We start from the raw sequence: 27,527 nt of genomic DNA, 5'->3' as shown, positions 1-27,527 counted from the left end.
TCTTTACAAGGGTAGTGAGATAAGTGTGTGTGTGTGTGTGTGTGTGTGTGTGTGTGTGTGTGTGTGTGTGTGTGTGTGTGTGTGTGTGTGTGTGTGTGTGTGTGTGTGTGTGGTGTGTGTGTGTCTCTGTTTCTGTGTGTGTGCCTGTGGGGGTTTGTGTATGTCTGTCTGTGTAGGTAGCGAGATTTGTGTGTGTGAATGTATGATTATAAGCTACTTTTGTACCATAATGAGAGTTGTTTTGGGAGTGTAGCTCAGAGCTCTGTGTGTGTGTGTGTGTGTGTGTGTGTGTGTGTGTGTGTGTGTGTGTGTGTGTGTGTGTGTGTGTGTGTGTGTGTTTGTGTGTGTGTGTGTGTGTTCACGATGGTGGCGAGATAAGTGTGTGAGGGAGTGAGTGTGTGTGGTTAGAGCTCTATAATTAAGGCTGCATAATTTTGACACTAGACGAAACCCTGACTCATGTGCTGTCCTGTGTATGTTTGTGTGTGTGTGTGTGTGTGTGTGTGTGTGTGTGTGTGTGTGTGTGTGTGTGTGTGTGTGTGTGTGTGTGTGTGTGTGTGTGTGAGTGAGAATGCATGTTTGAATGTGCATGCCTGTATGCATGGCTGTTTGTAAATGTGTTGAATGTGAACCTTCTTGGACTTTTTATACTAGCCTGGTGATACTACACACATGTATACACACACACACGTACAGACACAAGCACACACACATGCATACACTCACTCACACACACACACACGTACAGACACAAGCACACACACATACACACACGCACGTGCACACACACCACACATACTGTACACACATTCACACTCACATGCATGTGCACACACACTTACACATGTGCATGCACTCACATGTTCACATACTCACACACACGCACACACACGCACACACACACAAACTCATACACATACTTTCCACTGTTACTATTCTTTCTCTTTCTATCTCTCTTCCCCATAATCCCCGCTCCCTTCCTCTCTCTCTCTCTCTCTCTCTCTCTCTCTCTCTCTCTCTCTCTCTCTCTCTCTTCCTCCATCTCTGTCTAGGTCTCCCTCTTTTTTCCTCCGTCTCTATCTTTCTTCTCTCTCGCGCTCTCTCTCGCTCTCGCTCTCTCTCTCTCTCTCTCTCTCTCTCGCTCTCTCTCTCGCTCTTTCTCTCTATCTGTTTGCAGAGGCTTTCAGTCTCTGTGCAGTTTGCGTGTGTGTGTGTGTGTGTGTGTGTGTGTGTTACTGTGTGCACGTGTGTGCGCTCTGCGCGTGTGAGCTCTAGTGTGCGATCTTGCAGGCAGTAGCATGTGTAGTACAGCAGAGTTCACACCGTGTGTGAGGAGAGGATGAAGAGATCTAATGATGTGACTCTCTGATTATCTGCTGCCTCACCCAGACACCTCGGCTAAATACTACTGCAGACCTGTAAGTGTGCTTTTGTGCATGTGTTTATGTGTGTGTGTGTGTGTGTGTGTGTGTGTGTGTGTGTGTGTGTGTGTGTATGCAAGAGAGAGAGAGAGAGAGAGAGAGAGAGGGGGATCGAAAGAGAGCACACGCAAATTTATATCTGTTTCCTGTGTTTATGTTTTTAAGCAGCACTTGCACGTACGCTTTTACTTTCATGTTTTTCAGACGTGTGTATCTTTCTTGTCGGTGTGTGTGTGTGTGTGTATGTTCACGAGTGTGTATTTTAAATGGACTTCATTTGTACAGCTCGTCTCTACACCGTGTCTAAAATATTTACAGTACATGTCCGCTCTGGGCTGTTTGGCCTTTGAGTGTTAAAGCCTCATCAAACCAACCTTGTTATATATTAGAGTCATTTCTACACATTTGATATGACTGTCGTTTTATTGTAACAATCAAAGGAAAGAAAACAGGGTGAAGTGGAGTTCAGGGTAAAGTTGAGCTTCCTGACTCACTATAGTAGCTTTTTTTGTAATGCTTATTATTAGATGATTCACATTAACGTGTACACGGTAGAGATGTAAGTACAGACCCGTATTCAGATCTCAGATGGGTCTACGGGATTAACGTCTGTTCAGAAGCCACTTTATACGATTCTATTCATTTCTATTTATTTAAAGCAGCTTTACAGAAGTGTAGAAACAGAATAAATATAAACAAACAAACAAACAAATAAATAAATACGTTTAAATTAAGTTACTATCTCTAACATTTAACCCTAATGATCAAGCCTGAGGTGACGGTGGTGAGGAAAAACTCCCTGAGATGATATGAGTAAGAAACCTTGAGAGGAACCAGACTCAAAATGGAACCTCATCCTCACTGGCACTGGTGGCACAAGTGGTTAAGGCTCTGGGTTGTTGATTGGAGAATCAGGGTTCAAGCCCCAGCACTGCTAAGCTGCCACTGTTGGGCCCTTGAGCGAGGCCCTTATCCCTCCCTGATCCAGGGGTGCTGTATCATGACTGACTCTGATCTGACGCCAACCTCCTCAATTGGGATATGTGAAGAAAATAATTCCACTGTGCTGCACTGTATATGTGGCGATAATATAGGCTTCGATTCTATTCTATTTGTGTGACACTGGACAGGAAATAATGTCAAAGTAAATAATGTCCTTTCTACAAGTTTGTAGTCGAGCGAACTAACACCACAGACCCATCTGTAGACTCGTCTGTACCTTCCGTAGTCTGATGAAGTCCTGACCATAAACCTGGCTAACGCACCAGTGAGTAAAGGCGGCGTGACCCCATCCACAGCAATCCCATGAGTCACTGGCTGTCCAATTATTACATCAGGACGTGCAGAAATTAAATTTGGGCCGTGTACACACTCTAAGAAACGATAGGATACCGAAATTAACTACGTGAATTAAGGGAAACATTTAGATTTTTTTCCCTCTGTTTTCTCGTGAATGTAGTGTAATAAAGATCTTAGTGGATTTTCTATCAGATTTAAAGTTCTGAACTATATTACAACTGCACATACTGTACTATATCTCGGCCATTTTGCACATACTGTACTATATTTCAGTCGTTTTCTGTTTTTGCACAATTCTATACATTATATCAAGGACCTGATGCCAAGAAACTGTCTTTTGTCCTACACTGTCCTGCACTGTCTTGTTTGTCTTGTCCTGCACTGTTTGCACCAGGTTGCACAGTTGCACTTTATGTGGCTAAGACTACTTACATGTCCTTATAGCCCTGTCTTTGTTTTATGTAGCACCATGGTTCTGGAGAAACGTTGTCTCATGTCACTGTGTACTGCAACAGATATATACGCTTGAAATGACATTAAAAGCTCCTTGACTTGACTCTTGACTCGAGCTACAATAGCAGACGAGTGCTGTCTTCAAACTATAAGCATTTTGTTGTTGTTGTTGTTGTTGTTGTTGTTGTTGTTGTTGTTATATAACCAGTGTATAGATTTAGCCAAATCTTTACCAAATTGAAAGCATGACTAAATGGATTATATCACACGCACACGCACACGCAGGCACACACACACACACACACACACACACACACACACACACACACACACACACACACACACACACACACACACACACACAGAATTAGCTATCAGAATAAATTAAACTAGAGTCAATTAAATACTATCTAATATAATAGTTTAATAATGATCATGAAGCCATATTTTCAGTAATTAATGTCATTAAACAAATAGGTCTATTATACATTAGCAAGATACCAGGCTTCTTCAGCACATGTTTTTGTTTCCGCTTGTGCATAAAGCTGGAGGTCCAGACGTTGTTTAAAAACAGTCTCGAATGCTATGTCTCAAGATTTCGATATCAGTCCACGTAAGAGGGCACGCAGGTCGTTGGAAAGGTCATCTGAAAGGCACAGCTAGAAAAAAGAACCCGTTTCCTTTAGAAAGAAACATTACTTTCATCGGATTTTTCTGTGCTTTATTTATTCAGCTCTATACATACTATATATTATACTATAGTGCGCGTATATAGTGAATAGGATGTCAATTGGGATTCAGCCCAACATTGATTTTATGTGCAGTAGCTCTACTTAATGTGTTTGGGCTTCAGCATGAGTCTTGAGTGTCCTTTATGGTAGAGAGAGAGAGAGAGAGAGAGAGAGAGAGAGAGAGAGAGAGAGAGAGAGAGAGAGAGAGAGAGAGAGAGAGAGAGCATGTGAGAGAGTGAGAGAGAGTGTGTGTGTGTGAGAGAGAGAGAGATAGTAGAGAGAGAGAGAGAGACAAAAAGAGAGAGAAGAGACAAAAGATTGATACACAGATGGATAACAAGCAGAGTCAAAGAGAGAAAGTGAGAGAGAAAGAGAGTCTAGAGGTAGAGAGAGAGTGAGAGAGAGAGAGGGGGAGAGAGAGTGTGTGTGAGAGAGAGTGTGAGAAAGAGGGAGAGAGAGAGAGAGAGAGAGAGAGAGAGAGAGAGAGAGAGAGAGAGAGAGTAAAGTCAGAGGAAGACAAAAAGAAATAGTATAAACAGGGAGAAGAAATGGAGAGAAAGAGAGAGAGAGAGAGAGAGACAAAACAAAGAGAGAAGAAGAGACAAAAGATGGATACACAGATGGATAACAAACAGAGTCAAAGAGAGAAAGAGCGAGAGAGTGAGAGAGGGAGGGAGTGAGAGATAGAGCGCTCCTTGTGAGACCTATGTCAGAGTGTCTAGCGGTGTAGAAGAGGGCATAGATCAAACCTCTGTCCTGACCTGTGCAGGAAAGAGGAGAATAAAGGTTAGTGAGCGAGTAAATGAGCAAGTGAATGAGTGTAGCCAGACATTCACGATCAATCCTCGTACACACGTCGAAGGCCTCGTTTGTCTTCCTTCGTTTTTCTGCCTCTTTCTCTCCATTACTTCCAGTTGTTTGTTTTGCAAGCCAGAATGTCTCATGCTGTCTTTCTCTTGGGTTTCATCATTCAGGGCTGAAGAGAGAACAGAGACGATTCCCCTTCGGTTATTACTGTCTTGTCTCTCAGACCGTTGTGTTCCTGACCTCTGGAGTGTGATGGAGCGAATATTTAGGGCGGTGTGCTTACGTCCTGCGGCACAAATTATAAACACTGTAATATATGATATGCTCAGAGAAACAGAGATACTTTATCATGATAGTGTGTGTGTGTGTGTGTGTGTGTGTGTGTGTGTGCTCTATATAATATATAAGGCCATAATATTTCTAAGAGCATTAGCATTAGCATTGAGCAAGAATACTTAAGAGTTAGTGTTAGTCTTCACATCAAACTTCAGACTCGGGGGGGGGGGGGGTGCTAGGCTAGTAATAGTAGCTTCCATCGTGGGAAGATGATCGTATAGGGATTTGGATTTTTTACAAACAGCTCTCATGTCTCTAGAACGGTAGAATTATATATGCATCACTGGTCTGAGATTCTTTATAACCATGACAAGCAGGAAAGCATCTCAGAACGCAAGACGTGTCAAATCTTGACTGACACAGCAGCAGAAATGCGGCAGGTTTCACACCTTCAGCTAAGACCTTCAGCAATCCGAGGCTACATCAGGGATGGGCACGGAGAGACGACTCACAGCACAAACCGAATGCCTGCGTTCATAATCCTAATCTAGCCAGATGAAATCCCTGAGCTGTTTGGGATTAGAGCTGTAATAATTAATATGTTAGTGATAGTATTGTGTGTGTGGTTAAGAGGATTTTCGGTCCCGGTAGCATACATAATGGTTTGGACAATAGAAGTGAATGAATAAATTTTATATGTTCGTATTACAAGCTCTAACAGTGATGTCTGATATATATATATAATATATTGGTGTCTTATTTATATATTTTTTTAGTCGCATGGGGGCACGGTGGCTTAGTGGTTAGCACGTTTGCCTCACACTTCCAAGGTTGGGGGTTCGTTTCCTGCCTCCACCTTGTGTGTGTGTGGAGTTTGCATGTTCTCCCCGTGCCTCGGGGGTTTCCTCCGGGTACTCCGGTTTCCTCCCCCGGTCCAAAGACATGCATAGTAGGTTGATTGGCATCTCTGGAAAATTGTCCGGAGTGTGTGAGTGTGTGAGTGAATGAGAGTGTGTGTGTGTGTGTGTGTGTGTGCGCCCTGCGATGGGCCTCGATGCCCGATGACGCCTGAGATAGGCACAGGCTCCCCGTGACCCGAGAAGTGCGGATAAGTGGTAGAAAATGAATGAGTGAGAGTGAGTTTTCGCATTTTCTACTGATTCTAACTACTATAAAATTTTCTAGATGGAGTTCTTGTGCATGCGTGTGATGTATGTCATATGAGCAACACAGGAACTATTTCTCATACGTTTTGTCCCTGACGGCGAGTGTGTATAATTTTTTTTAAGTCGTGTTGATGAGGACATTTTCACTGGTACCTAGTCAGCCTGTTTCACCGCTTCGATGTGAAGCTGTGTGGAAATAACCTGAAGTGTTGATGATGTTCCTCTTCTGCAAACCACAAACTTCAGTATGATAAGCTCACAGAATAGCAGGAACTTGCCTGAAGTGTGTAAGTGTGTGTGTGTGTGTGTGTGTGTTATCTGTTTGTGTGTTTGGATAGACACACATACGGTATAACTGAGAGAATGAAGCGATGGAAGGAAGTGATGGAGAGGTTCAGGTCAGCGTAAAGGAACCGGATGCTCTTTTTTATCTCATAAAGCTTCCTCTCAGTGTGAAAGAGTCAGACTGAAAGAGACAGAAAGAACTTTGTGTTGTTAGAACTTTGCGAGGCAGCTCGTTTCGGACACCCCCTTTTTTTTTTTGGTTTTTCCATTGTCGAGTTAAGAGAGCGTGTGGTAGGCGAGAACCAGTGGCCTTTCACACACACTCACACACACACACACACACACACACACACACACACACACACACACACACACACACACACACACACACACACACACATCTCTTGAGAGGTCAAGAAATTCAGCCAGTTGCGATGATGCTTGCTTGCAGATTAGGTTAGAAATAGCACAGTGATAAGACCTATCTATTACAGTATCTAGATTTTACACCAATGGCACAAATGTAGCTTTAACAACCTTCTCTCCAGTTCACTTTAAAGCTGACTTTATTTTCCTAAAGTCTCGCAACGGCAGTTTTTTTAATTCCAGGTTAGTGTTGCACGAGTGTTTACTACGTCGCTGTAACGAGTATCTCTCTCTACCGCAACAACGCTACACAATCGTCACATGTTTGGAGTCACATTTTGATGGATCTCATAGAACCGGCGTGGCTTAACATGTTGAGGTGTTGAGGACGATGACTAATGCGCACTACAGCGCACCAGTGTTGTAATGTAACGGAGTAAAAATACTTTGTTACTGTACTTAAGTAGAAATGTCACGTATCTGTACTTTACTTCGCTATTTAAATTTATGTCAACTTTGACTTTTACTCCACTACATTTCCTAGACAAAATGTATACTTTTACTACGCTATATTTCCACTAAGCATCTTCGTTACTACAAAATAAAATCAGAAGAAATGTGTGTGACTGCAATAAGGGAGGTTTGGTGAATCACTGATCCTAGATTGCATTACGCTCCGCACGCTGTACGGAGAAGCACAGGTACGCGCAGCGTGCACGCGAAGTCAGAGCTGGAGGCGTTTATCTATAACGTTAATCGGAAAGCCGCAAAGACGGCAACCAAAAGCAGTGAAATTTCCCTATTCTTATTACCAGAGTTGTAGCACAAACAAAATATTAATGCAAACAATACATACAATACTAAATAAAAATAATATTTATTGATTTGGTCTTTGTCTTGTGAATATTTTTATATTAATGACTGCATTCATTGGACACACTGTTTGTAGAGAATGCACACATACATGAACTGATCTGATTCAAGACTGGCATCATTACATCATGCATAAAATTTTGGTGTCCACTTTTGCCATTTAATAATACCAGAACTTTTGGCTTACTATGTAGTCATATAATATATAATATAAAACTCTTCTTGTTTTAAATTCTCACTGAGGGCTAAACCCCCTAAATATGAAACCCTAGAACCGCCCCTGTTCTTATACCTACCGAAAATCACTGAAATTTTACTTTTTACTTTTACTTCAAATACTTAAGTGCATTAAATATCAGAAAAGTACTTTTGATACTTAAGTACAGTAAATATCAGATACTTTAAGACTTTTACTTGAGTTATATTCTAAAAGGTGACGTTCACTTCTACCAAAGTCTTTTTCTAGTACGATACTTGTACTTTTACTCAAGTGTTGCTTTCTAATACTTTATATAACACTGCAGCACACTAATGACTAAAAACCACGTCCTTCCTCGAATCGCATTTTAAATGGATCGATGTCAAAAGTTAGATGTTATTTAATCGTTCGATCCGGTCCGATTCGATTCGTATGGAGCTTTTAACGACCGACGTTAAAGCAGCGAATGCGGCTTTACAGATATAGCAAAAATCAGGATGGAAATTTTAAATATAAACCGAATATTATTAAGGAACTCGGATGGAACGGCGTATGAGAGGAACCAGACACAAAAGGGAAGCCATCCTCGTCCGAGTGACACCAGACTGAGTGATTCTAAATTAGTTCCCTTCTTTAACTTTATATGGTCGAGTGCAATTGTACAACCTGGAGCTTTTCAGCAATTTCAGTGTAATAAGAATCTTAATGTAAATTTTTTCCTGTCTAAAGTCGTCAGATCACATGATCTCTACTGTACCAGAGATGCATCGTTATTTTCTGTTACATGTTTAATGGGTGTATATGTTGTATATGTTTGGTGAAGGTTTTGGACTACTGATAGGAAGGATATGAGTTTGAATCCCAGGGCTACCAAGCTGCCACTCTTGGGCCCCTAGGCAAAGCCCTTAATCTTCCATCCATTATCCATTTGTATAAATGAGATAACTGTAAGATGTATATATGCACACACACACACACACACACACACACACACACACACACACACACACACACACACACACACACACACACACAAACACACAAACACACAGAAATATATAGAGATATATATATATATATATATATATATATATATATATATATATATATATATATATATATATATATATATACCACACTGAATATATATATATATATATTCTCTTATTATTATTGTTTGTACTTGTGCCTTATTATTATATTATTTATTCTTTATTCCTTTATTTTATTATTTCATTCTCTATTTAAATGCTATTTTATATTAAGAATATATCATGTCATAATTGTATTTAAATTTAGAAAAAAAAAAGAGACCTGTGTTAATGTGAACAAGGTCTCTAAAGACATGCTGTGGGTGTGAATCGTCTTTTGTCTAGATCAGCGTACAGAAGTGTTTGGTTATCTGCATGTGAAAAAAAAGTGTGTGAGAGTGCGTTAAATGAGCAGGAAGACCTACTGCCCACACGCCGCATGGGTTCCCATAGCAGTTCAGTGTACAGGTTTTTTATAGAATATAAGATAGCTTTGTCTGTGAGATGAACATGTGAAACTCCACACAGAGAGCAACCCGAGCTCAGGATCGATCTGTCAAACCCGAGACCGTGGTGTTATGACACCGTGAAGCGGGAACGTTCTCTTCTGCTGTTTTCCAGTTCTGGTCATTGCCATATGAACATCCTGTTAGCTGCACAAACAGCAGAATTCAGTCTTCCTTGTTGAAGTGCTGTAACCGTCACCGAGTTTGTCACTTCTGTTATTTAACAAGTTCATGCTTCGTGCAAAACAGAAACTGTGTAGTTCTCATTCAGAAGAGTCTTCTCAGTTCCTCAGAAGTTTCCTGTGTCTTGTTGGAAGTGTGGGTGAAGGCACACACAGGTACGGTAGGGATCGAATACCGACATTAGCCACAGCAGCGTAACCTTTGACCCAGAACGTAATCACTACACTTTTTTCCCTTTGATCAGTTTAGTGTGTGTGATTGTGTGTGTGTGTGTGTGTGTGTGTGTGTGTGTTTGTGTGTACGATGCTTCCTCAGATTAACTTTCATTCTCGCACAGTGAGGATTGGGTAACACGTTCCCGAAATACAGGCGCGAAATCCTCTTTCGGATCTCTTTCAGAACTCCGAGCTGCACCGTGCTTAGAGCGTGCCGAAAAATCTGGAGTTTGTACAAGTCTGCATTATTAACATCCAGCTATTTAGCCGAGCGTTTGCCGACATAGGCACCTCATCTCATATCTCTTAACCTCGATCGATGAATCGATCCGTTTTGCATGGATTTACCTCGTCTAAGGGCCAAAAACGCAGCTTGAATGAACCCGTAGAGACAAAAAGAAAAGCCAGCGGGTGATATGCAGTTAATCTTTAAAAAATGGGAATGAGTGGATCTTACAGTATCGCTATGGAAACTGGGCATAAATAGATGATTCATGCCTATTTTCAATATTTCATCATTGTAAGCGTAACTGATGTGCGAATTTCTATCATGACTCGCATTAAGCCTCTGAGAAGACCAGCATTGTGTTTTCATGCTGCATCAAGGAAAAACAGTCAAAGAACACAAAGCTGAAGTCACATTGAGTCAGGAACGGCAGGAACAGAGGGAGAGGTAAAAATGCCTCGCAGGATGTTTCTGTCACATGGTGTGTGTGGGCATGTTGTCGACTAAATGTAGACTTCTCGGGGTATAATTCTCTTGTCCAGGGTTTATATCTACTGTATCCCCTTTATTTCTACAGCATTAATCCTTTGTATTGTACAGTATGGCTGTGTTCGGCTGATCATGTAAACTAATTTCCCCAGTGGGGAATAATAAAGTATCTATCTATCTATCTATCTATCTATCTATCTATCTATCTATCTATCTATCTATCTATCTATCTATCTATCTGTCTATCTGTCTGTCTGTCTTTTTTATTTATTTATTTATTTATTTATTTATTTATCTGCCTATCTATCGATCTGTCTTTTTATTTATTTATTTGTCTATCTATCTATCTATCTATCTATCTATCTATCTATCTATCTATCTATCTATCTATCTATCTATCTATCTATCTATCTATCTATCTATTTATTTATTTTTCTCTATCTAGCTGTCTTACTGCCTGTCTTTTATTTGTTTGTCTGTCTATCTATCTATCTATCTATCTATCTATCTATCTATCTATCTATCTATCTATCTATCTATCTATCTATCTATCTATCTATCTGCCTATCTGCCTATCTATCGATCTGTCTTTTTATTTATTTATTTGTCTGTCTGTCTATCTAGCTGTATGTCTGTCTTTTTTATTTATTTATTTACTTGTTTATTTGTTTGTTTTTTATTTATTTATTTATTTGTTTTTTTATTTATTTGTTTGTTTATCTATCATCTATCTATCTATCTATCTATCTATCTATCTATCTATCTATCTATCTATCTATCTATCTATCTATCTATCTATCTATCTATCTATCTATCTATCTATCGTATGTCCTTGTGTATGTGTGTAGTTTTTCTGTACTGTCTGTCATGCAGACATTTGTGTAGATTATTCTGCTGCCTATTGTGTTTACTTCCTGTTGGTGTATGTTTTACAATTGGAGCTTTGGAGACACATCATTTCGTTCTGCTATTCCCACCCTGTTGCCTGGGGGAATGACAATAAAGTTTACTTTGACTTTGACCTTCACTTTGTCAGGGGTTCGATTCCTGCCTCCTTCCTGTGCCATGGAGGTTTCCTCATGGTACTCCGGTGTCCTCTATCAGTCCAAAGACATACTGATTGCCATCTCTAAGTTGTCCATACTGTGTGTGATTGTGTGTGATAGACTGGCATCCTGTCCAGGGTGTATTCTGTCTTGTGTTCTTTTATTTAGTTTTTATTTATTTTAATTTAATTCATTTATTTATTTTTTGTCTTCATGAGTGATTTGACCTTGTGGGGACATTTGGATGGTTTTTACATGAAAGTGCAGCTTCTTTTAGTGTTCTGGTTTAGGTATAAATTCATGTTTAACATTAGGTAAGCAGGGCAGTCTGTCAAAAAGACAAACACGTGTGTGTGTGTGTGTGTGTGTGTGTGTGTGTGTGTGTGTGTGTGTGTGTGTGTGTGTGTGTGTGTGTGTGTGTGTGTGTGTGTGTGTGTGTGATGGGGGGTAATTAGCTTCTCAAGATGAGATTGTGTTAGTCCTTATCTTGATGGACACAGCAAAGCTTGGCTGAAAGGTAATGTGTGTGCATCTCTCTCCCTCTCTCTGTCTGTCCGTCTCTCTCTCTCTTTCTCTCTCTCTCTCTCTCTCTCTCTCTCTCTCTCTCTCTCTCTCTCTCTCTCTCTCTCTGTGACTGCATGTTATCCATCTGTGTATCCATCTTTTGTCTCTTCTTCTGTTTTTCTCTCTCTCTCCATTTTTCTCCCTGTTTATACTATTTCTTTTTCTCTTTCACTTTCTTTTTGTCTTTCTCTCTCTACCTCTACTGTCACTTTGCTTCTCTGCCTTCCTGTCTTTTACAATCTCTCTCTCTCTCTCTCTCTCTCTCTCTCTCTCTCTCTCTCTCTCTCTCTCTCTCTCTCTCTCTCTTTCTCTTTGTAATGTATCTCTCCTTCTACATTCTTTTTTCCATTTCTGTTCTTCTGTGCTATTTCTATTACCTGTGTGTGTGTGTGTGTGTGTGTGTGTGTGTGTGTGTGTGTGTGTGTGTGTGTGTGTGTGTGTGTGTGTGTGTGTGTGTGTTGGCACGTATTATTTATTGATGTTCCCGGCTTGTTCAGTTTTCACCATGCCCTACTTTGTGTGCTCTAACACCCCTTAACACACACACACACACACACACACACACACACACACACACACACACACACACACACACACGCACACACACACACTCCAGGTATTGTCCGTGCACACACACACTCCAGGTATTGTCCGGACCTGTAGTGATTAATCAGCTGTTTTGCATGAGCTTCTGCAGAAGTGACAGACGTCACAAGGAAGTCCTGATGCAGAAAGAGGAAGAGAACTTGGACAGAAGCACTGATCCCTGTTTGTAGTGTAAACCTGCTCCTGATTATTGTATCACTCAGGTGGACCACAGCTCCATGGTTCATGTTCTGCCTTTTCCCCTCTTCCACCTGCTGTAGATAGAAGCATCTCCTAAGCAGTGCGTATAGTTTTAAAACTACGGATTGAATTAATTAATACACGTTCATTTTACTTTCCTCTAACAATAGACCATCAAGCCATAGGTGTATTTAACTCCTCATTCAATTATGATATTGTTTCTATGGTAACAACCTTCACAGAGACTTAGGACACAGGGAAGTTTGAAGATTCTTACTAACTTGACAAGCTGTGTGTGTGTGTGTGTGTGTGTGTGTGTGTGTGTGTGTGTGTGTGTACACATTACCTCGTTTATCAAGTTTTTTTGTAACCAACGCACAATTGCAATACATTTCCACTAACCCGATGTTCTTAGTACTTGCATGTGTGTGTGTGCGTGTGTGTGTGTGTGTGTGTGTGTGTGTGTACACATTACCTCGTTTATCAAGTTTTTTTGTAACCAACGCACAATTGCAATACATTTCCACTAACCCGATGTTCTTAGTACTTGCATGTGTGTGTGTGTGCGTGTGTGCGTGTGTGTGTGTGTGTGTGTGTGTGTGTGTGTGTGTGTGTGTGTGTGTGTGTATGCCTTGAATCATGCGTAAATTACAGAGTACGTCCGCAAAACAGCGGATTTGCATGTTGTTACACCCACAGATCTCCATCAATGGTCTAGCACACATAGAGCTGCGAACAATCAATTAATTGATGAGTGGCAAAAAACAGAAGTGGAAGTTATTTTGACTCACTTCTCTGCAAATATTTTAGAATATATAATAATATTAATAATTAATAATCAAGCGTTAAACTTCCAACAGCTGGCCTTTTTGTTTATTTCTGTTAATTGAATGATTTATTTTATTTGTCTTCATTTATCCCATTATTTTTTTTAAATATGCGTTAATTAATCTCTCACACTCACTCACTCATTCACTACCGCTTATCTGAACTACCTCGGGTCACGGGCGTCATCGGGCATCGAGGCAGGATACACCCTGGATGGAGTGCCAACCCATCGCAGGGCACACACACACTCTCATTCACTCACACACTCACACACACACACACCATGCATGTCTAGAGGAAACCCCCGAGGCACGGGGAGAACATACAAACTCCACACACACAAGGCGGAGGCAGGAATCAAACCCCCAACCCTGGAGGTGTGAGGCGAACGTGCTAACCACTAAGCCACCGTGCCCCCCCCCCCCCCCCCCATCAATCTCATTAATATTTACATTTACATTTACGGCATTTAGCAGACACCCTTATCCAGAGTGACTTACAACTGAGCAACTGAGGGTTAAGGGCCTTGCTCAGGGGCTCAGCAGTGGGAGCTTGGTGGACCTGGGGGTTCGAACCCATGACCTTCCGATCAGTAGCCCAACACCTAATATAAACAGTTTTTTATTTTTTTAAATGTTCTTAATGGTATTAGCATGAGGATGATTTCCATAACGTCTCCAAAGCTCTTCTATACAGTAAAGCGGCTCTGGACGTATAAGGAGACCCGATAAATGCAGCAAACAATAACAATAAGCAATTTATGCAAATGATGCGATTTAAGCAAATGATATGATACTCGAAGTCGAGGTTTACATTATATTAGTCAGTATTCTTATGTATAAATCTGTACACTAAATTTGTGCACGAGTAAGAATAAAGAGCATTATCCCTGAATCTTTCAGATTTTTTTCCAAACATCAATGTTTTGATCAAAGTGTAAATCTGTTCGTATCCAACTTGATGAATGAGGCTCAATCAGATTAAAGAGGACTTAAAAACTTGTTTACTTCTGGGTGATTATTAATCATTATTAAAGAACAAAGAATAAAACCGAACTATGAGTCGATTGTGAATACGAGTCCTTTATCTCTATCTCATTACAGCAGCAGCTCTTAGGTACAAATCTACAAAATCCAGGTGAGATAATTCTCTGAAGGATGTTGAACAGAAACTGTTTTGAAGATGTGTTAAAGTTATTACTAACGTTTTAGCATAAGGCTCAGAAAATATGGAGGTGTGAGGAAAACATGCTAACCACCAAGCCACCGTCTGCACCTAAATTTAACACTATTCAAAGTTTAATCATGAACAGTGATAATATCATTACTGACTAGGGTTTGTGCTATATTTTAGTTTGTTTCTGGGGTATGACTTGAACTTTAGTCATAACAATAAATATTTTGGTAGGATTTGAACTACAGGTGCTGTCTGACAGTGAGTAGAGCACTATTCGGACGGGATTAGTTTTACGTGGGGACGTGGAGTAATGCAATTTTACCTCAGGACGTCTGTGTTATTAATTGGCCAATTCGCACGGGACAAAACATCTCAGTAAAACTAGCAGAAGTAGGAGGGGTAACTCGCTTTACGCACAACAGTAACCTCCTTGTCGTCATGTGCGTATGACGTTGCTTCCTGTTTCAGCGCATCCATGCTTGCAAAACGCGCCAAAAACTACTTTGAAAGTGAAGTGACATACGGCTAAGTACGGTGACCCATAAGAAGAATTCGTTCTCTGCATTTAACCCATCCAAAGTGCACACACACAGTAGTGAACACACACACCGTGAACACACACCCGGAGCAGTGGGCAACCATTTATGCTGCGGTGCCCGGGGAGCAGTTGGGGGGTACGGTGCCTTGCTCGAGGGCACCTCAGTTGTGGCCGGCCCGAGACTCGAACCCACAACCTTAGGATTACAAGTCAGACTCTCTAACCATTAGGCCACGACTTGCCCATTTAAACAGGAAATGATGGAATTTTACCGTACATATTTACAGCGGGTGGATTCGGACAGGATTAGTATTACCTGAGGTAATTTTTCCGGACCTTTTTACAGAAGGTAAAAGTCACCATAATCTTTACTGACATTGTCCGTAATGATTACCGAGATGGCACATTCGGACGGGACTAAAATCACAGAGAAGCTCTGTTAATAATTACTTTACTACTTTACCCCCACGTCCCCATGTAAAACTAATCCTGACCGAATAGGGCTTAAGTCTGTGCACTTGTCTTTCTTTATACATGTATGTTGGTTGTATATATATAGGTATATATATGCACAGTGCCACTTTATACACTTTATACACTCCATACACTATCTACACACCATACTTCACCTGGACATTCTAAGGACACTTTAACCCTGGACTTGTGCCCTGGACACAGCACAATGCCACTTTATACACTATTTACACACCATATTGCACCTGGACACTTTAAGGACAATCTTTAAAAACCATACACATTTATATATATGTATATTTATGTATATGTATATTTATGTATATGTATATACATTATTTCTCATATTCTCCATATATTTCATATTTCTATATAGTTTTTATACAGTTTTTTATATAGTTTATACTATATAAAATACTTTCTTATTATTTTATTCTCATTTTATTTCTTGCTTTTTATACTTTTTTTTTATATTCTTTATTCTTATACCAGACAGATGCATAAAGTATTTCACTGCACATCGTACCCTGTATGTATGTGTATGTGACAAATAAAATTTGATTTGATTTGATTATATATATATAAAATATACGTATTGGGATTGTGAAGTCCATCCATCGTGAATGCCTTAAAACGTGAATGCCTTAAAACATGAGCAGGTTTCCTCATTTCCATCTCCATACAGAAGATGCACACATTCAAATGACCAACTGACATGTGGCTCTGTAGTAAAACCGAACATTACATGCTTTGCAGAAGTATTAGCGCTCGATGGAGCGTTAATTAAGACGTGCTGTAGCATGTATGCTATAAACAGCGCAGGCCAACAGGAAGCAGAAACCGTTTCTTTTAATCTGACGTACACCAGCGCCTCCACTTCCACTCAGCTCTGAGGAGAACATGAGGTTTTTTTTCTTTTCTTTTTTCTTTGCAAGCACTTTTTGCAAGTTAAAATGTGCTTCAGACTCACTAAAGCTTTTGAAGAGCTGTTTTTTATTTGCTAAGCAAAGTGCATAGTTTGCATAAGCCATGTGCTTTTTAGGATATTTGTCGAATGGGTTGAATTTGCATATCGCTCCACACTTTGGATATTCTGTGGTTTGGTATTTAAGCCCAATTCTTTTGTGTGTTTTCCACAGAGGAGTTTCCTGGGCAGTACTAGCTTCTCCGTTGCTGACCTTATCAAGTCAAAGGACCAGCAGCTTTCTCTCAGCCTAAGGTGAGTCCAAGTAGCCTGGAATTCCCAGCGCTTTTGTTTTTTATCCGTAACTCCAACACGATCGCGGTCAGCTCAGACTCAGCTATCCATGTACAAGTGGATTTTTATACCTTGCACTCCAAGAATTCTTCCCTGAGCACGTTTCAGGCTGCTCTCGCACTCCTCTTTTATCACTTAAAAACTGTGCACTTTGGCTTAGTACAGTACGAGATCCCCCAAGGCGCTGCTTGTCAACCTAGCACCTCTGATCAAAGCGAACAAAGATGACTGGAGTTCCTTCAGAGACCCGGCGACATGCTCCTTGTTTGCGTGTCGAGTTATTCTGTCACGACACACACGCACCTGAATAGACAGCTGGAGAGAGAGAGCGTCAACCACGCGTCAGAAGTGACTCAGTCAATTAGGGAATGCCGAGAAGGAGAGGGAGATAAAAAAAACCTTCGATGCACCTGATGCTAACAGGAAATGAGCAGATGCTAAAAGCAAAGGCAATCAAAAAAAAAAAAAGAAGAAGAAGAAAAAAAACCGATACGATACTATACTATAAGCTCTAAAATCAAAAGAGCACTTTTAATCCCTTGCATTATAATCTGAGGTGAATCACAATGCTAAATTGTGACAATAGTGATCAAATAAATTGGCAGGTAAAGAAAAATAGGCAGACTCCATGTTGTGGGAACTAATCTGAAGAATCCAACAATCCTATATTAGAAACACTTTTTTAAAAAACTAGTATTTCTTCTGTTTTTTTTTTTCCTTTATAGAGCAAATCTTAGTTTTTCTTTATGGCCCCCATTTTGGCTTTCGAGCCTGCTAAAGATAATACACTTGTGATTGTGTTTTATTCACATCTCATACATACAGTACACACTGACAGATTGATAGATAGATAGATAGATAGATAGATAGATAGATAGATAGATAGATAGATAGATAGATAGATAGATAGATAGATAGAGAAGTGGGTGGATTTTGGGGTATGTGAATGGATGGATAGATGGATAGAAGGATGGATTGATGGATGGATGAATTGGTGGATGGACTGATTGATGGATGAATGGATAGACACTTGGTTTATTGCTTTTGTGGAGAGAGAGAGAGAGATAGATAGATAGATAGATAGATAGATAGATAGATAGATAGATAGATAGATAGATAGATAGATAGATAGATAGATAGATAGATAGATAGATAGATAGATAGAGAAGTGGGTGGAATTTGGGGTATGTGAATGGATGGATAGATGGATAGATGCATGGATTGATGGATGGATGAATTGGTGGATGGACAGATTGATGGATGGATGGATGGATGGATGGACAGACACTTGGTTTAATGCTTTTGTGGAGAGAGAGAGAGAGAGAGAGAGAGAGAGAGAGATAGATAGATAGATAGATAGATAGATAGATAGATAGATAGATAGATAGATAGATAGATAGATAGATAGATAGATAGATAGATAGAGAAGTGGGTGGAATTTGGGGTATGTGAATGGATGGATAGATGGATAGATGCATGGATTGATGGATGGATGAATTGGTGGATGGACAGATTGATGGATGGATGGATGGATGGATGGACAGACACTTGGTTTAATGCTTTTGTGGAGAGAGAGAGAGAGAGAGAGAGAGAGATAGAGAGAGAGAGACAGAGAGAGAGAGAGAGAGAGAGAGAGAGAGAGAGAGAGAGAGAGAGAGAGAGAGAGAGAGAGAGAGAGAGAAAATTTCTCGAAGGCTATCTTAGATATGGAAATGAAATGTATCAGAATAACACCTTTTCAGGAAGTGAAAACACTGACACACAAACACACACTCACCCACACTCAGATATGGCTAACGTGAGATTTATTACATTGACACTTATGTTTTTTACCTCGCTCCCATGTTCAGGAGGCCTCGGTACCCAAATGTCTCCTCGAACACAATTATCCATAGAGATGGAAAGAGATCTCCGTAACATCAATCCCAACCTGCCTCTGTGTCTCCTTCTCATTCCCCAATTCCCAGCTGTTCCCTCTCTCACACGCTCGCAGCCTCGTCCCTGGACTCTTTCTCCACCTCGTTTCTTCCTCCGTGGGTTTCTCGCTCGTGTCCGTCACTGTTGCGATCAGCAGGAACTACACGACAGATGTTTATGTTCATGTGTGTATGTGTAGGCGTACACAGTATGTGTATTAACCGTGCTTCCTTTTTCTTCTCCCTTTATCACCATCTGTCTTTTGCTATACTCACTGTGACGGGTCATGATTCCACTTCTCCTGAGCTGAAAGAAGTAACACACACACACACACACACACACACACACACACACACACACACACACACACACACACACACACACACACACACACACACACACACACACACACAAACTCACACACACAAAAACTCACACACAAAAACTTTTCTTTAGTCAAGAGTGAGATGGCGAGAAATGACGGTGTCCATGTTAGAAAATAATCGATAATGATATTAAAAGTGAAATTAAGTCGAATAATAAGACATAATAAAATATTATCAGTACTTTGAATTAAGTAGAATTAGCTTTACAGGGAACGATAGCTCGTCTTATACCCTCACTCTTACCGTGTACACGTGTCCAGCACGATGCAATAAAAACCTTCTCAGCTTCTCTAAGTACCTACTGAGATTCATTCATTCATTCATTTTCTACCGCTTATCCGAACTACCTCGAGTCACGGGGAGCCTGTGCCTATCTCAGGCGTCATCGGGCATCGAGGCAGGATACACCCTGGACGGAGTGCCAACGCATCGCAGGGCACACACACACTCTCATTCACTCACACACACTACGGACAATTTTCCAGAGATGCCAATCAACCTACCATGCATGTCTTTGGACCAGGGGAGGAAACCGGAGTACCCAGAGGAAACCCCCGAGGCAAACGTGCTAACCACTAAGCCACCGTGCCCCCACCTACTGAGATAAATTTCAGTATTGCTCACAGTAGAGAGCTGGAGGTGTCATTTTACTCACTGCTTCGTGTACTGAATGTTCGAAGTATAGAGCTACGGCCTAAGTCAAATCATTGTGTGTATTATTCAGGTTCACTTCGAGTTGTTATTAGCACATTTCCGGTTTGTTCTTTAAACTGCTTTTCTCTTTGCAATTGAATATTTCTCACTTTAGTTGCCATCTCATAGCTTTCTGCTTCATGGCTCCTTCTGAGTTTGCTGGTTTCATCCTGTCTATTGTCTCCAATGGGTAAATTGGAGTAATGGAAATTCTGAATTGTTCTTGGCTGTGCGATGGGCAATTGTGGGGCGGGGTGTCGGGCATGGTGTGGGGTGGGTTTTGTGGGTATGTGGTTTTCTGTGATGGACCAGTGTCCCTGTCCAGGGTCTATTCCTGCCTCAGATATGGTCTTCCCAGGATAAGCTCTGGAACCACGAAACTCGTCACTGGGAAAAAGCAACGAATGAATGAGTGAGTGAATAAATGAATGAAGTTACTTCAGAAATACTCAGTATACATTTAATTGGTTCTCAGCACGAAAGATATTATAAGAAGGTCAAACGCAATTATTTTAATGGGCATCAGTGACTATAAAAAAATTGTTTCTATCAAATCAAACCAGTTCTGGAGTTTTGTTCTGACGCCACACTTTACCAGAGACATAGCTACAGGACTTGTTTGAAGTCTTAAATAAGCAAGTAAGAGGGCATTTAAAAGGCAGCCTAGAGGGCACGTCATCAGAAGGCAGTGTGAGGTTCTCCTAACGTTCTCCTCGTCTTCTTCATTACTCTTCCATGTGTCCTCCCTGTGTCCTCTGTGTCCTTCCTGCATCTTCCCTCTGTCCTCCAGGATGTGGTAGCCTAGTGGTTAAGGTGCTGGACTACCAATTGTGGAAGGTTGGGAGTTTGATTCCCATGGCTGCCACTGCTGGGCCCCTGAGCAAGGCCCTTAACCCCACAATTGCTCAGTTGTATAAAATGTATAAAAGTTGCTCTGGATAAGGGTTTCTCCTAAATGCTGGAAATGTTCTGTTTACCGTGTATTGTATTTTTTGTACTTTTTGTATTGTCTTGTAACTTTTCGTCTGCACTGTCTCTTGTTCTACACCGTCTTGTCTGTCTTGTCCTGCACGGTCTCGTCTGTCTTGTCTGTCTTGTCCTACACTGTTTGCACAGTTGAACTTTATGTGGCTAGGATTAACTTACTGTACAAGTCCTTAGCCCTGTCTTTGTTTTATGTAGCACCAAAATCCTGGAGAAACGTTGTCTCATGTCACTGTGTACTGCAACAGCTATATACGGTTGAAATGACAGTAAAAGCTTCTTGACTTGACTTGACTTGACTCGAGTTGCAGCTAACCACAAGAGTAGCTTTGCTTCCTGCCCCGGTTTCACACATCCCTAACTCCTGTTACAGCTCACCTTAGTCCTTTTCTTGTGTGTGTGTGTGTGTGTTAATCGTATTCCTCGGTTGTATCCGAGCTCATGTACAAAGAGTCCGTGGTGTGATTTCTGAGTCTGACTCTGTTTTCTCTGTCAGTTGCACCAAATGATGTATTTTAGTTGATGACTGCTGTTACATACAGTACGATCAACCGATGAAGCGATTTGGGGAAATTTCCGCAGCTTTGGCGTGCAGCCAATAAACCGTTCGGATGCCAAAACGCATACTTACCGGCGATGACTGTGATCGGTGCTAAATCAGGGTTTGCGTTTCGACTCTGATTAAAATAAACGTATCATCGGTACTGTAATCTACTGAGAAATTTATTTCAAACAAACCTCGTCCCATCTCTTCTGTTCATCTCTCACATTCTGCCACATGACAGAACAAAAAAGTTCTTGAAGAGTTGTTCACCTGAATATCCAAAGATTTAGAGTCTGATATCTTCCGCTGACGTGTGCGTAATACGTCCAACGAAGTGAAATTAATATGCACTATAGACGTGTCTTATAATTTGATCATTCATCTCTTTTCACATCGACTTAGGCCGTAAGTTATATAGAACAGTGTGCTTAGTGTATTACGTATTATCATCTATGACATTTTCTTTCTTTTTTTTTTTTTTTAAATATCTGAAGTGGAAACATAAAAAATCCCATTAATGTGCTTAAGTAGGAAGAATTGCTCAAGTTATTGCATGGCCTAGATTCTGTTTCATCCTCCCTCTCTATCTCTTTCTCTCCCTCTCTCTTTCTCGCTTTCTGTCACAACAATATAGGCCAACACAGAGAAAGCAGTAGTTCCTTTAAATCTATTGTGGTATCACACAGAAATGCTTTTCCCTCTGTACTTTTTTTTTCAAGTATTTTTTCTCTCTTTTGACCGCATTACAGACGTCTCGACGCTCAGACAGTAGCGATTCATTCGGTGGCGCTCAGATCGACGCAGCCTTCCATCACAGGCATGATTTGACGACTTCTCTCTAGCAATGAGTCACACTCTTCCGTCTGAGAAAATATTCTGCAAGCACGAAAGCCACGGCTGTATACTTTCACTAATAGCGTCGGTCTCTCTGTCTCGTATTTGCCTTCTCCGTCCTAAATCATACGGTGGTTTTATGAGCGCTGGCAAACCGTACGAGTCGCACTGGGGTACAAATGCATCAGCTTAATCTAGAGTGAGTATCGACTTCAGAGACGATGTCCTTACAGAAGCACGGGCATTAAATATGCTCTAAAACTGCAGTGATATCCCGAGCTTGATCCATACCTCTAGCAGCTGCTTTTAAGAGACTGTGAAAAATAAGGCAGAGCTGCTTTAGCTGATTCCCGTCCCACATGATTCAGGCTCGGCTCCAGGGATCATGATGTAATATCTAAGATCAGCAGTTTTTCTGGACGACTACTACTACAGTTTTTTTTTTTTTTTTTACATTGTTGTAGTTTAAATAAACCACATTTACTGAATAAATGCTTACAGAACGTTCTGTAAATTAGTCTAGCGATGCCGGAGTATCTCTCCGAAGTAGTTTGAACAATACAACATCAACGACTTTTCAGGTTAAGATTCATTTATTTATTTAAGCATTTATACAGACAGACAGACAGACAGACAGACAGACAGACAGACAGACAGACAGACAGACAGATAGATAGATAGATAGATAGATAGATAGATAGATAGATAGATAGATAGATAGATAGATAGATAGATGGATGGATGGATGGATGGATGGATGGATGGATGGATGGACGGGTTGATAGTTGGTTAGCAGGGTAGATAGATAAACAGATGGATGTAAGGCTAGATAGATGGTTGGCAGGGTTGGATGGATGGATAGATAGATAGATAGATAGATAGATAGATAGATAGATAGATAGATAGATAGATAGATAGATAGATAGATAGATAGATAGATAGATAGATAGATGGATCGATAGATGGATCGATAGATGGATCGATAAATGTAAGGAATGTAACGATAGATACAGTAGATGGATGTATGGATTGATGGATGTATGGATGGATGTATGGATGGATGGATAGATAGATAGATAGATAGATCGATAGGTGGATCGATAGATAGATGGATCGATAAATGTAAGGAATGTAAGGATAGATACAGTAGATGTAAGGATAGATACAGTAGATGGATGGATGTATGGATGGATGGATGGATGGATGGATAGATAGATAGATAGATAGATAGATAGATAGATAGATAGATAGATAGATAGATAGATAGATAGATAGATAGATAGATAGTTGGTCAGCAGGGTAGATAGATAAACAGATGGATGTAAGGCTAGATAGATGGTTGGCAGGGTAGACGGCTGAGTTGAGGGATGGATAGATAGATAGATAGATAGATAGATAGATAGATAGATAGATAGATAGATAGATAGATAGATAGATAGATAGATAGATAGATGGATGGATGGATGGATGGATGGATGGATAGATGCAGATGTCAGCATTATATTTCACCCCAGAATGTTTATTTGTTTAATTATTATTTATAATGAACCCCTGTATAAGTAAATGAAATGTTCATTTCGAGTCATAAGGTAAGCCCACGATGTCGACTGCCTACGGCTCACAGGTTCATATTATTACTCTGTCCATATGGCAGCATCATTTCTGTGGCTAAGAGAGTAATAATAACCACCCAGACCTTACATTTACACTTCCTGTTTAACCGCTCATCAGAGGAGCAGTAAAGCCGGTGTGTGAGAACGTCACCTCTGTACTCACTCACTCTGCTAAATAACTGCCGTTTTAGGGAAATGTTCACAGTACGGTTACTAACAAGATGCTCTTTTTTCTGCCTCTGCTGCGGAAAGCGTCGTGAAGAAAAAAAATTAAACGAAAGTGCTTAATTGTTTGATTCATTCGATTCATGTGAATCATATATCCCGTTTCGTGACTCACTTCAAAACAAACCTCAAAGAATCTCAGTCAAATTGCACCGCGTATCTGTCCAAGTGCCGTACAGTAACGTCGCAAGAAAGCGATATCCGTAAAAAATAACCCACGCTGTTCAAACGTTACACCGAACAGTGAATCATCAGTATCTTAGTAAGTAGCTTCATCTCATGGATCAATCAGCCAGAGAGCTGGATCTAAATAAACACACAATACAAGGACTCAGATCCTTATAGAGCTGCTCAGAGCAACCGGGATCAGTTGCACCGTGTCTCGCTAATTATATATCAGGATCCGAGAAGCAAAGATAGACTCTATTATCAGCGCTGTCACTTTAAGAAATCGTATCCGTTGCAGTTTGAGTTGTTTTCCTACAGCAATCAGACATTAGTTTGACCTCTGACCTCTGCCTTCTCACGCCGTTCCTTTCGTTTAACGTTAATATTTTGAATGAGAGATAATGAACGTACATTATCTGCTTGGACAAAGGAAAATGTCTTTAAGGTGGTACAGTATAAACACACCGTTGCTAGGTATCTTCAATCCTTAACAACAGCATCTGAGTCCAACAAAGTTTGAGAAACGTTCTAGAAATCCAGCGAGCTCAAAGGAAAATCGTCAGATCGCGCGGGCGATAAACTGCTCACGCTGCGCGTAGAGATGTTCAGAACGAAGCTAATCTGACAGAATCTCAAACCAGCAGCCTCGTTCGTGCGTCTCTCTTTTTTTCCTCCTTATCAAGCCGTAAAACCGAGCGCCCTGATTAGCGCCCTGCAGTCTGCTACTGTACGTTACCGCCGAACAACCGCAAGCACTCGTCATTCTCAATGTGTCCTCGAAATGAACTCCAAATACAGACTAGCTAAGATAAGCCAAAGTGTTTCGAATAAATTAGTGCTAATTAATAATGATCTGGTCTGAGATAGCCTCAATTTCTCAGCATTTAAGAATTTCATTTATACAGTAAGACCTGATTTGAAATGTGTTTATAATACGTACACAACATTAGGCAACTATATAGCTAGCTAATCATCATCATCATCATCATCATCATCATCAGTGCTAACATAATTTAACACTACTGTTTCTAACAAAATATATATATATATATATCTTTATGCAGCTTGGGATTGTTTGTTGTTAAGTTTCCAACAATTCTGGACAAGGTCAGTCTCAGCAGTACCTACAAAGACAAAGTCCTCTCTCTCTCTCTCTCTTTCTCTCTCTCTCTCTCTCGCTCTCTCTCTTTGACTCCCTTTCCCTCTCTGTCTTTCTGTGTGCCTCTCAGTCTTTCACTATTTTTCTTGGTCTCTCTTATTTTCAGCATTCTCTCTCTCTCTCTCTCTCTCTCTCTCTCTCTCTCTCTCTCTCTCTCTCTCTCTCTCTCTCTCTCTCTCTCTCTCTTTCTCCCTCTCTGTCTTTCTCCCTCTCTCTGTGTCTCAAATATACCTGTAAAAAGTGTGGATTTTTTTCAACGTACAGATTTTTCAAGAAATTATTTGTTGTAAAAATGGTTCAGATCTAGATGTTTGCCCACATGGTTGGGTGTGTGTGTGTGTGTGTGTGTGCTCATGTGTGCTTGTGTGTGTTCCGAAGAAAGGGTTGGGCTTTCCTTTTGTCCTCGACTCTCGGGTCATCGTTTCATGTTTTACTTGCTGTTTGTTTCCGGTCCCCATCGGTGTTTTATTCTATTATGCAGCACTCTTTGGTGTTCCTCTTGTGCGACATGAAAGCCGCTGCAGGCCGACTCGCCCGCGTCTGCGCTTTAGCTACACCCCTACTGCTGAGATCCGATGTGTACGCCTTTTGCACGCCGTAGCTTTCAGGACGAGCTGCTTCCTGTGCCGTTCTTTTTACGGAGAGAGATATAATGATGGGTTGGAAGTCTGTCTGAGTAAACACGTACACCGTAATGACCGGCCGGATGACTGGCCGAGCGACACGGGCTGCGTTCGAACGCACAACTTTCTCGTCTGTCAGCGCCTACTGATGGGCGTTTTCTCAGCCTTGGAGCACTCAGACAAAAGAAGCAGCCCTTTATAAAAGCAAACAAAAAGAGGCTCGTCGGAAAACGGAAGCATCTTTAACTCGTTCTGTAAGTGATACACACCTCTGACACAACAGATCTCGTATCTAGAGGAATCGTGTGCTTTGTCTCAGAAACGATAGTCAGGGCTTTAAAGAGCTTCATGAAGATGGCGGATGGAATGAAACAGATGCCGCCGATGTACTGGACGTTATGATGGTATGTGAAAGAACCCGTTAGTCAGGAGCTCAACTTTTCCACACAGAACTAAGCTACATTTTATGTTTGATTAAACCCTCCTGGCCTGTGCGGCGCGGCGCTGCCGTGGTTCTGTCGGATCCCTAAAGGGCAGCGTTACAAATCTGTGCTGTTCCTACACAGGCTAATGAAGACCTGCTGGAGATTAATTACAGGTGCTTTACTCTCTCTCCTGACACTCTTTTTAGAGCAGCGTCTTCTAAATCGTCTAAAACCCAGAAATATGACTGCAAATTTTTGTCGATTTTTTTCCCCAGCCTGCTTTTCTGTGGTTTAGAACAGGCTCATGCCAGCTGTGTGGGTTTACTAACACAGTAACGTGTGTGTAACTAGAATTAACCTTAACCCAGTATTTTGTTTTCTCTCTCTCTCTCTCTCTCTCTCTCTCTCTCTCTCTCTCTCTCTCTCTCTCTCTCTCTCTCTCTCTCACTCTATTGTTATCAATCTGTGTCTCTCTGTCTCTTTTTTCTCGCCATTGTTTTCTCCCTGTCTCCTACAGTACTTATTTAGTTATTTTTTGTTCTTTCATTTTTTTCTTGTTGTCTCCTTCTTTCTCTCTCCATTCCACTCACTCTGTGCCTCTCTGCTGTTATCTGTCTTTTACAATCTCTCTCTCTTCCTCTTTCTCTTCCTCTCTCTCTTTCTCTCTCTCTCTCTCTCTCTCTCTCTCTCTCTCTCTCTCTCTCTCTCTCTCTCGTTATCCATTTGTGTGTATTTTTCTGTTTCTGGACTCTCTCTCTCT

The 27,527-nt window shown here is 40.9% G+C and overlaps 1 protein-coding gene across 8 annotated transcripts in view; it reads left to right on the top strand.

Annotated features, from left to right (window-relative positions):
* Positions 1-27,527, top strand: part of inpp4b (inositol polyphosphate-4-phosphatase type II B) — a 294,006-nt gene that overhangs the window by 104,049 nt on the left and 162,430 nt on the right. For 6 of the 8 annotated variants that reach the window (XM_027145915.2, XM_027145914.2, XM_047812844.1 and 3 more), the window contains one exon: positions 17,078-17,157. In XM_027145915.2, coding sequence (XP_027001716.2) covers positions 17,078-17,157 — 80 coding nt within the window. Of the gene's footprint in view, positions 1-1,165; positions 1,419-16,701; positions 16,844-17,077; positions 17,158-27,527 lie in introns of those variants that run through there. The other 2 variants (XM_027145920.2, XM_027145923.2) reach the window with 2 other exon arrangements.

Source organism: Tachysurus fulvidraco, chromosome 4 (genome assembly GCF_022655615.1).
Source record: "Tachysurus fulvidraco isolate hzauxx_2018 chromosome 4, HZAU_PFXX_2.0, whole genome shotgun sequence".
NCBI lineage: Eukaryota > Metazoa > Chordata > Actinopteri > Siluriformes > Bagridae > Tachysurus > Tachysurus fulvidraco.
This window is presented reverse-complemented; position numbering and strand designations above follow the sequence as displayed.